The sequence below is a fragment of the Rhinopithecus bieti genome, unplaced genomic scaffold (assembly GCF_001698545.2).
Source record: "Rhinopithecus bieti isolate Rb0 unplaced genomic scaffold, ASM169854v2 scaffold_19652, whole genome shotgun sequence".
Taxonomy (NCBI): Eukaryota; Metazoa; Chordata; class Mammalia; order Primates; family Cercopithecidae; genus Rhinopithecus; species Rhinopithecus bieti.
Window position 1 is genome coordinate 80,345 of NW_016809913.1, and position 10,728 is coordinate 91,072.

Below are 10,728 nucleotides of genomic sequence, written 5' to 3' on the forward strand. Positions count from 1 at the left end.
TTTGAGACAGAGTCTCGCTCTGTCACCCAGGCTGGAGTGCAGTGGCCAGATCTCAGCTCACTGCAAGCTCCGCCTCCCGGGTTCACGCCATTCTCCTGCCTCAGCCTCCCGAGTAGCTGGGACTACAGGCGCCGCCACCTCGCCCGGCTAGTTTTTTGTATTTTAGTAGAGACGGGGTTTCACCGTGTTAGCCAGGATGGTCTCGATCTCCTGACCTCGTGATCCGCCCGTCTCGGCCTCCCAAAGTGCTGGGATTACAGGCTTGAGCCACCGCGCCCGGCCACAGAAGGCTCTTTAGAAGGCCGGTGTGTGTGCTGCGTTAGAAGGTAGAGGCCGAATGTGGCCGTGGGTGGCGTGTTGAGCGCAGAGCGGGTCGTGGGCGGTGGAGCGGGGCGCGCGGCGGGCTGGGTGTAGGGGGCGCAGCGGCTCTGCCCCGCGCGGCCCGCAGATGGCGCTGCAGGCCAGGTCCTCGCCTCGCGCCAGCCTGGAACCCGGAAGCAGGAGCGCGGCGCCACCGGGGTGGCGGGCTCTGGGAGCCCGAATCCCGGCGGATCCCGGGAGGGCGGATAACCAACCCCCAGCCCTACCCTTGGTGCCGCCTCCTCCTCCCTCCTTCCTCCTCCTGCAGCCAGCGCGCCTGTGTCCTCTCTAGGAAGGGGTGGAAGAGGGGCGTCTGGAGAGGATCCCGCTAATGCCCACGTGACTGGCAGTCCTCCTTGGGGCTGTTCCGGCCTGCAGGGAACATGGGCGTACTCAGAGTCGGACTGTGCCCTGGCCTCACCCAGGAGATGATCCAACTTCTCAGAAGCCGCAGGATCAAGACAGGTGACCGGGTGTGCGCGTTCCAGAGAGCCGCGCGGGCCGCGCACAGCCTGGGCAGGCCCCGAGGGCTGGCACACTGCCCTGGCATACCTGCAGGGCGCTTCCCCTCCATTCCTAGAGGGCCACGCTTCTGGAGAGGCTCAGGAATGGTGGGCGTGGGGAGCTAAGCTCTAAAGCAGGGTGGAGGATTCCTACTGTGTGCAGGGCACCGCGCCGGCTCTTGCAGCTTTGTGATTTCACACTGGCCTCCTGAGAAGGCCTGCTGAGAGGTAGAATTGACACCCCATTTGACAGATGAGGAAGAACCAAGTGTGGGAGGGCCCCAGCCTCTCTGCCAATCCGCTATACGTGTTTTGTTTTCAGTGGTGGACCTGGTTTCTGCAGACCTGGAGGAGGTAGCTCAGAAATGCGGCTTGTCTTACAAGGTGGGCTCCGTATCTCCACACTCCAAACCTGAGTGTCTTTAAAAGTCCATCGCAAGCCAGCTGGACGCGGTGGCTCACGCCTGTAATCCCAGCATTTTGGGAGGCCGAGGCGGGAGGGCCACTTGAAGTCAGAAGTCAGGAGCTCCAGATCATCCTGGCCAACATGGTGAAACCCCGTCTCTACTAAAAATACAAAAATTAGCTGGGTGTGGTGGCATACGCCTACAATCCCAGCTGCTTGGGTGGCTGAGGAAGGAGAATCGTTTGAGCCCAGGAGGCAGAGGTTGCAGTGAGCCAAGATCATGCTACTGCAGTCCAGTCTGGGCAACAGAGTGAGACTGTCTAAAACAACAAAAGTCCATCCCAAGCCAAAGGGAGCAGAGGGGTCTCAGATATTGAGAAGTGGAGTGAATGAGACCCTGGGATGCCAGCTTCTATGGGCAATTCATTGCTGAGCAGTCTGGGCCCCTTTGGCAGGCCCTGGTTGCCCTGAGGCGGGTGCTGCTGGCTCAGTTCTCAGCTTTCCCCTTGAATGGCGCTGATCTCTATGAGGAACTGAAGACCTCCACTGCCATCCTGTCCACCGGCATTGGCAGGTTTGTATGTGTACTTGGGGAAGAAGGAGAGAGGCAGGAAGATGGGGCTGCCTCTCAGCTCTGCTTTTGATGCTTGAGTAGACAGGAATTTTTTTTTTTTTTTTTAAGCAATAATGGATGGGAAGGAAAGGGGTCAGGACTTCTGAGTTCTTATCCTATAACAGGGTTGTGGGGTTTCTCAGCCTTGGCACTTGATATTTAGGGACAGGTAATTATTTGTTGGGGGTTGGAGGCTGTCCTGTGCATTGTAGGATGTTTAGCAGCATCCCTGGTCTCTGCCCACTAGATGCTAGTAGCACCACCCTTGCTCCAGTTGTGACCATCAAAAATGTCTCCCGACATGGCTAAATGTCCCCTGGGAGGCACAATTACCTCTGGTTGAGAAGCACTGTCCTATAACACAAGATGTCAGTATCTCATTATTTTCACCGTCTTCTCTGGCCCTAATTCTTGTTTTACTTAAGGATATGGCAAGAGAGAACATTTATTGAGTGCCCACTATGTGCAGGCATTGCCTGTATGTTCTAGGTAATCTCTTCAGTGACTCTGCCAGTTAGAGATTATTAACCCTAGTTGAGTTTAGCCTAAGAGGAGCAAGTGGCAAAGGTGAGGCTCAAGCCCGGGAGTATGTGGCCCAGAACTTGATTCCTTCACCACATCTGCAGCAGTAGGGAACAGGAGAGTTCAGATAAAGGAGGAGTTGCAGGCCAGGTGCAGTGCTCATGCCTGTAATCCCAGCACTTTGGGAGGCTGAGGTGGCAGATCACTGGAGGCCAGGAGTTTGAGACCTGCCTGGCCTGCCTGCCTGCCTAAAATGATTAAATCCCGTCTCTACTAAAAATACAAAAATTAGTCAGGCGTGGTGGCAGGCACCTGTAGTCCCAGCTACTTGGGAGGCTGCGGCAGGAGAATCGCTTGAATCTGGGAGGTGGAGGTTGCAGAAAGCTGAGATCGCACCACTGCACTCCAGCCTTGGTGACAGAGCGAGACTCTGTCTCAAAAAAAGGAGCAGTTATATTCTGCCACGTTGTTTGGTGGGTTGGGGAAGAGTTGCAAAGATGACAGATGTTTGCTGGCCAAGTGAGTCTTGACCTTTTTCCTGGTCCGTTTGTTCAGAAATTGATGAATAATTGCCACCACAAAAGTCTTTGGATTGGTTTGGCCCTTTCTGTTTTCTTAACACATTCTCTTGGCAGGGTTCATGCAGCATGGTGCTTACTTTCCCTGGTTGGGGGTCTGAGTCTGTGATCCATCAAGCACTGGCTAAGGGCCTGCTGGGTGCTTGGTACGGGCAGATGATACACACGAATGAGGCAAGGCCCCTGCCCTTAAGGCCTCTAGTTGGGTGTAGGGGAAAAGCAAGTGAATACAAGAGAGGTGTAAGCACCGAGGGAGGCAGTGGTGAGGAGGAAGTGGTGAACAGGAAGCCGATTGGCCTTGGGCTTAGGGAGTTTATAAATCCAATAGATATGGAGGGCGCACTCAAGTGGTAAGCTGGGAGGATTGCAGCTGCCTCAGGTCCCTGCAGGGTGATCCTGGAGTGGGTTCAGGAATGCTCTGAAGAAGGCAGAACTTGGGCATGGAGGAACAGATGGACTTTTGCTGAATGCTTTCTATGAACGAGGCACTGCACTGAGCACTTCACGGTACATTATTTCATTTATTCATCACAACCACCAATGAACATGTTACTGTTTAAATCATCATTCTAGGCTGGGCGAGGTGGCTCATGCCTTTAATCCCAGCGCTTTGGGAGGCAGAGGCGGGTGGATCACGAGGTCAGGAGATCGAGACCATCCTGGCTAACACAGTGAAACCCCGTCTCTATTAAAAATACAAAAAATTAGCCAGGCGTGGTGGCGGGCCCGTGTAATCCCAGCTACTCGGGAGGCTGAGGCAGGAGAATGGCATGAACCCTGGAGGTGGAGCTTGCAGTGAGCTGAGATTGTACCACTGCACTCCAGCCTGGGCGACAGAGCAAGACTCTGTCTCAAAAAATAAATAAATAAATAAATAAATAAATAATAAATCATCATTCTAAAGGCAAAGAAATTAGGACTCAGGTTAAATGACTTGCTCAAGATTGTGCAGTTAGCAAATGGCAGACCAGTTATTTAAGGTCATGCCTGTCACACTCCTAAGTCTTTAAGAACGCGGCTCTTAACTCATCTGCCGGGCTGCCTCCCTGGAGGCGGGAGGCCATTGTGAAAGCAGGGTTATAGGCAGTGGGGTAGAGGGGTGCAGGGTGGAAGGGTGGCAGAGGCCAAGCAGGGCCCTGGCAGTGCTGGCCTGGGGTGCATGAGTCCAATCTAGGACCTGTTGGTCCTAGTGGGAGACCTGTTGAAGAGGAACTGTGACAAGGCCTACTATCAGGAGGAATATATTATGAAGAATCAAAGTTGACTCACCAGGTTTCTAGCCTTCTCTTCTCTTTTCTTCTCTTCTCTTCTCTTCTCTTCTCTTCTCTTCTCTTCTCTTCTCTTTTCTCTTCTCTTCTCTTCTCTTTCCTTTCTGACTGAATTTCACTCTGTCACCAGGCTGGAGTACAGTGATGCGATCTCAGCTCACTGCAACCTCCGCCTCCCGGGTTCAAGTGATTCTCCTGCCTCAGCCTCCCAAATAGCTGGGATGACAGGTGCATGCCACCACACCCGGCTAATTTTTTGTATTTTTATTAGTGATCGGCTTTCGCCATGTTGGCCAGGATGGTCTCGGTCTTCTGACCTTGTGATCTGCCCACCTTGGCCTCTCAAAGTGCTGGGATTACAGGCATGAGCTACCATGCCCAGTCTCTAGCCTTTCTAACGGTGTGCTATGGACAGTTAATGGTGTAACTTTAAAACTTGGGAGGAGGGGAGTTCTGTAGTCAGAAGTTTGAGAAATGCCTGACTAATCCAAATTAAACAGGTTTCTCTGTTGGAGGCTGCCTCAGAGCCTTTAGTGCTGAGGTGCAGTGATTCCTTACAGGGTGTTATAGCATGTAACGTACCTTGGGAAAAGCTATATTGATGAGGGAGATTGATTATTCCTTACAGGCCAGAGCTAGGTCTGTTCATCCCAGAGTCCCCTCATTTTAGAATAAGACTGTCAGGAAATATGAGGCATTGAGGTGGTGTGTGAATGGATGACTGAAAGAATGCCGAAAAGGCAGTTCAGAGGGAAAGGCAGAGGATAAGTCCCAGAAATACCTGTATTCTAGTCAGTGGTAAAACCCAGGTGTACTTCTGCTTTACGGGGCAAGACAGGGGTCTCTCCCTATTGACATGCCGAGTTAGAGGTGATAGGGACATATTGGTAGGAAGTTCCTCTGGGCAGTAGGAGAGGCATGGAATGGAAACTCAGGTGAGAAGCTGGCTAGAAGGGGATTTGGGAATAGCTTATGCAGACTGATCTTCACAGCCAAGGATGTGGTTGATTCTTGACTAGAGTCAGCACCAGTTGTTCAACCCCAGCTACACGTTGGAATTCATCTGGGAAACTTCAAGAGAGAGATTCATGCTCTGGTCCCAACTCTAGAAATTCTAACTTAATTAGTCTAGGCCAGTGGTTCCCAAACTTGTGTGCCCATTGGAATCACCTAAGGACTCTTTTAAATATTATAAAGTCCAAGACTCCCCCAGACTAATTAATCTCATTCACTGTGAGTAGGACACAGGCATCAGTATTTTTTAATTTTTTAATTTGTTTTTTAGAGACAGGGTCTTGCTCTGTTCCCCAGGCAGGAGTGCAGGGGTGCACAATCATAGCTCACTGCAGCCTTGAACTCCTGGACTCAAGCAGTCCTCCTGCCTCAGCCTCCCAAGTAGCAGGGACTACAGGTGCTCACCTTCATGCCTGGCTAATTAAAAAGAATTTTTTTTTTTGTAGAGACAGGAGTCTTGCTATGTTGTCCAGACTGATCTCAAATTCCTGGGCTCAAGCAACCGTCCTACCTCGGCCTCCCAAGTGCTGAGATGACAGGTGTGAGCCACCATGCCTGGCCAGGCATCAGTATTTTTTTTGAAGCTCCCAGGTGAATCCAATGTGCAGACAACTTTGGGTACTGCTGATATAGGCATTTTTTAAAAAAACTCCTCTGATTTTAATGTGCAGGCAGGATTGAGACTAACTACTCTAGTCTAATGGTTCTGAAACTTGAGCGTGCATCAAAATCACCTGGAGGCCTTGTTGAAACCCAAATTTCAAGTATGGGCTGCATTCCCAGAGTTTCTGATTCAGTAGGTCTCGGGGAGGGGAGCTGTGAATTTGGATCACCTGATGTCAGGAGTTTAATACCAGCCTGGCCAACATGGTGAAACCTCGTCTCTACTAAAAATACAAAAATTAGCTGGGCGTGGTGGTGGGTGGCTGTAATCCCAGCTACTTGGGAGGCTGAGACAGGAGAATCACTTGAATCTGGGAGGCGAAAGTTGCAGTGAGCGGATATTGCGCCACTGCACTTCAGCCTGAGTGACAGAGTGAAACTGTCTCAAAAAAAACCAAAACAAACAAACAAAAACACAATACCATTTATAGTTGCTTCGGAGAAAATGAAATACTTGAGTATAGGTCTAACAAAGCATGTGTAGAATCTGCCTGCTGAAAAATTTTAAATTGCTGATGAAAGAGATCAAAGATGACTCAGATAAATGGATGACATGTACTTTGTTCATGGATTGGAAAACTGAACATAATGAAGATTTCAATTGTCCCCAAGTTGATCAGTAATTTAATGCAATTTCTATTAAAATCCCAGCAAGGGTTTTTTTTGTTTTGTTTTGTTTTGTTTTATAGACATAGGCAAGCTTATTCTAATAATTACGGAAAGACCAATTTTACTTAGATTAGCTAAAACAATTTGGAAAAAGGACAGTTGGAGGAATCGGTCTACCCAGGGTTAAGACTTGCTATATAGCTGCACAATTAAGCCTAGTGTGGTATTGGCCAAGGGACAGATGGACACAGATCAATGGAACAGAGTAGAGAACCCAGAAACAGACCTCCACAAGTATATACAACCATTTTTTTTTTTTTTTTGAGACAGAGTCTTGCTCTGTCACCCAGGATGGAGGGTACTGGTGCTATTACAGCTCACTGCAGCCTTGACCTACCTGGGCTCAGGCAATCCTTCCACCCCAAGCCTCCCAAGTAGCTGGGACTACAGGTATGGGACACCATGCCTGGTTATTTGTATTTGTAATTTTTTTTTTTTTTTTTTTGACGGAGTTTCTCTCTCTTTTTTTTTTTTTGTTTTAAGATGGAGTTTCACTCTTGTTGCCCGACCTGGAGTGCAATGGCATGATCTTGGCTCACCGCAACCTCCGTCCCCCGGGTTCAAGCGATTCTCCTACAGGCACACACCACCAGGCCTAGCTAATTTTTTTTGTATTTTTAGTAGAGACGGGGTTTCTCCATATTGGTCAGGCTGGTCTTGAACTCCTGACCTCAGGTGATCCGCCCATCTTGGCCTCCCAAAGTGCTGGGATTACAAGCATGAGTCAACATGCCCGGCTGGAGTTTCTCTCTTTTTGCCAAGGCTGGAGTGCAATGGCATGATCTCAGCTCACTGCAACCCCCGCCTCCCGGGTTTGATTCATCTGCCTCGACCTCTCGAGTAGCTAGGATTACAGGCGCATGCCACCACGCCCAGCTAATTCTGTATTTTAGTAGAGATGGGGTTTCACCATGTTGGCCAGGCTGGTCTCGAACTCTTGACCTTAGGTAATCCGCCCACCTTGGCCTCCCAAAGTGCTGGGATTACAGGCGTGAGCCACCATGCCCAGCCTATTTGTATTTTTTTGTAGAGACAAGGTTTCACTATGTTGCCCAGGCTGGCCTCGAACTCCTGGGCTCAAGCAATCCTCTCACCTCAGCCTCCCAAAATGCTGGGATTACACACAATTGATTTTTGACAAAGGTACAAAAACAACGTGATGGAGGAAAGACAGCCTTTGAACAAAGGGTGCTGGGGCTATTGGACATTGTAGGTTAAAAATATACAATAATAAACCTAAACCTTATACCTTATATAAAAATTGACTGAAAATGGATCATGGACTTAAATGTAAAACCAAATTGTGTAATTTTTTAGAACAAAACAGGAGAAAGTCTAGGCAAAGTGTTCTTAGATTTGACACCAAAAGTATGATCCATGAAAAATTTTTGATTAATTGGGCCTAATCAAAATTAAAAACTTTTGCTGCACAAAACAGAATGAAAAGAGAAGTACAGAATGGGAATAATAGTTGCAAGCCATGTATTCAACAAAGGACTTATATCTAGAATGGAGAAAGAATTCCTAAAACCCAACAGTAAAAAATCAAACAATTCAATTAGAAAATGGGAAAGGGCTGCCTCACACCTGTAATCCCAGCACTTTGAGAGGCTGAGGTGGTTGGATTGCTTGAGCCCAGGGGTTCAAAACTGGCCTGGGAAACGTGGCAAAAACCCTGTCTCTACCAAAAAAATACAAAAGTTGGCTGGGTGTGGTGGCACATGCCTGTAGTCCCAGCTACTTGGGGGAGCTGATGTGGGAGGATCACCTTAGCCTGGGAGGTCAAGGTTGCAGTGAGCTGTGATCATGGCACTGAATTCTAGCCTGGGTGACACAGTGAGACGTGAGACCCTATCTCAAAAGAAAAAAAAAAAAAAGCCAGGTACAGTGGCTTATGCCTGTAATCCCAGCACTTTGGGGGGCCAAGGTGGGTTGATCACCTGAGGTTGGGAGTTTGAGACCAGCCTGACCAATATGAAAAAACCTCATCTCTACTAAAAATACAAAATTAGCTGGACATGGTGGCGTATGCCTGTAATCCCAGCTACTCGGGAGGCTGAGGCAGGAGAATTGCTTGAACCCAAGAGGTGGAGGTTGCGGTGAGCCGAGATTGTGCCATTGCACTCCATCCTAGGCAACATTCCATCTCAAAAAAAAAAAAAAAAAAAAAAAATCAACACTATTAACTATTAGGGAAATGCAAATTAAAAACACAATGAGCTATTATTACATACCTATTAGAAAGACTAAAATAAAAAAATAATGATAATACCAAATGATGAGGATGTGGAAACACTGGACTACTCATATATACATTGCTACTGGAAATGTAAAATGGCATAGTCACGCTGGAAAATAGTTTGGTAGTTTCTTATAAAATTAATAATGCCTTTACCATACCACCCAGCAATTGTATTCTTGGGCATTTATCCCAACCATGTGAAAACTTGGGTTTATACAAAAGCCTGTAAAAAATGCTTTATAGCAGTTTTATTCATAATAGCCCCAAAGTGGAAACGACCAAATGGCCTTCAATGGATGAATGGTTAAATAAAGTGTGGTACATCCATACCATGGAATACTTTTTAGCAATAAAAAGGAGTAAACTATCCATATATGAAACAACTGGGATGGATCTCAAGGGAATGATGCTGAGTGACAAAAGCCAATTGCAGGGCCAGGCACGGTGGCTCATGTCTGTAATCCCACCACTTTGGGAGGTTGTATTGGGCAGATCACTTGAGGTCAGGAGTTCAAGACCGGTCTGCTTAACATGGCGAAACCCCGTCTCTACTAAAAAATACAAAAATTAGCCAGGTGTAGTGGTGGGCACCTGTAATCCCAGGTACTCGGGAGGCTGAGACAGGAGAATTGCTTGAACCTGGGAGGCGGAGGTTGCAGTGACCTGAGATCGCACCATTGCACTCCAGCCTGGGCGACAGAGTAAAACTCCGAGACTCTGTCTCAAAAAAAAAAAAAAGGAAAAAAAAAGCCAATTACAAGGGTTACATAGGTATAATTCTATGTACATAACTTTGTTCTTGAAGTAACATAATAGAGATTAGTGGTTGCCCGGGGTTTAGGATTAGGGGTGAATGGGAGGAATGTAGCTATAAAAGAGTAGCAGGAGGAAGACTTATAGTGATGGAAATGTTCTGTATCTTGATTATAGTGGTTGTGTAAATCTACATATGTGATAAAATGGCATAGAACTAGACACATCAACACACGTGCTTGAATGCTAGGAACACTGGTGAAATCTGAATAAGCTCTGTGGATAGTACCAACATCAGTTTGCTACTTGTGATATACTATAGTACTTTTTTTTTTTTTTAGGAGAAAAGGGTCTTGCTATGTTGCCTGGTCTAGACTTGAACTCCTGGACTCAAGTGATCCTCTCACCTTAGCTTCCCAAGTAACTGGGACTATAGTCCCCTGACTAGTACAATACATTTTGTAGTACAATTGTTATTATTAAGGGAAACCAGGTGAAGGGTCCATGGACTTTTTGCAGCTTCCTGGGAATCTATAATTATCTCAAAGTTGGTTTTTTTGTTGTTTTGTTTTGTTTTGTTTTTTGAGATGCAGTCTTGCTCTGTCAACAGGGTGGAGTGCAGTGGTGCGATCTTGGCTCACTGCAACCTCCGCCTCCTGGGTTCAAGCGATTCTCCTGCCTCTGCCTCCCGAGTAGCTAGGACTACAGGTGTGTGCCACCATCAAAGTTTTTTTAAAAACAAAACAAAACAAAAACACAAATTTTGGGAAATGCTATCGAGGAAACCCACAAACGGCTGGACCTGGTGGCTCACGCCTGTAATTGCAGCACTCTGGGAGGCCAAGGTGGGTGGATCACTTGAGGTCAGGAGTTTGAGACCAGCCTGGCCAATATGGTGAAACCCCATCTCTAATTAAAAAAATTAGTCAGGGATAGTGGCGGGCGTCTGTAATCCCAGCTACTTGGGAGGCTGAGGCAGGAGAATCACTTGAGCCTGGGAGGTGGAGGTTGCAGTGAGTAGAGATCATGCCACTGCTCTCCAGCACTCCAGCCTGGACAACAGAGAGAGACTCCATCTCAAAAAAAAAAAAAAAAAAAAAAAAAAAAAAAAAAAAAAAAAAAAAAAAAAAAAAAAAC

General features: G+C 47.6%; 1 protein-coding gene across 6 annotated transcripts in view; it reads left to right on the forward strand.

Annotated features, from left to right (window-relative positions):
* RAD51D (RAD51 paralog D) overlaps positions 1 to 10,728 on the forward strand; it is a 24,344-nt gene that overhangs the window by 5,022 nt on the left and 8,594 nt on the right. For 2 of the 6 annotated variants that reach the window (XM_017890896.1, XM_017890895.1), the window contains exons 1-3: positions 377 to 825; positions 1,186 to 1,247; positions 1,725 to 1,843. In XM_017890896.1, coding sequence (XP_017746385.1) covers positions 744 to 825; positions 1,186 to 1,247; positions 1,725 to 1,843 — 263 coding nt within the window. In that variant the 5' untranslated portion in view covers positions 377 to 743. Of the gene's footprint in view, positions 1 to 256; positions 327 to 376; positions 826 to 1,185; positions 1,248 to 1,724; positions 1,844 to 10,728 lie in introns of those variants that run through there. The other 4 variants (XM_017890894.1, XM_017890892.1, XM_017890893.1 and 1 more) reach the window with 4 other exon arrangements.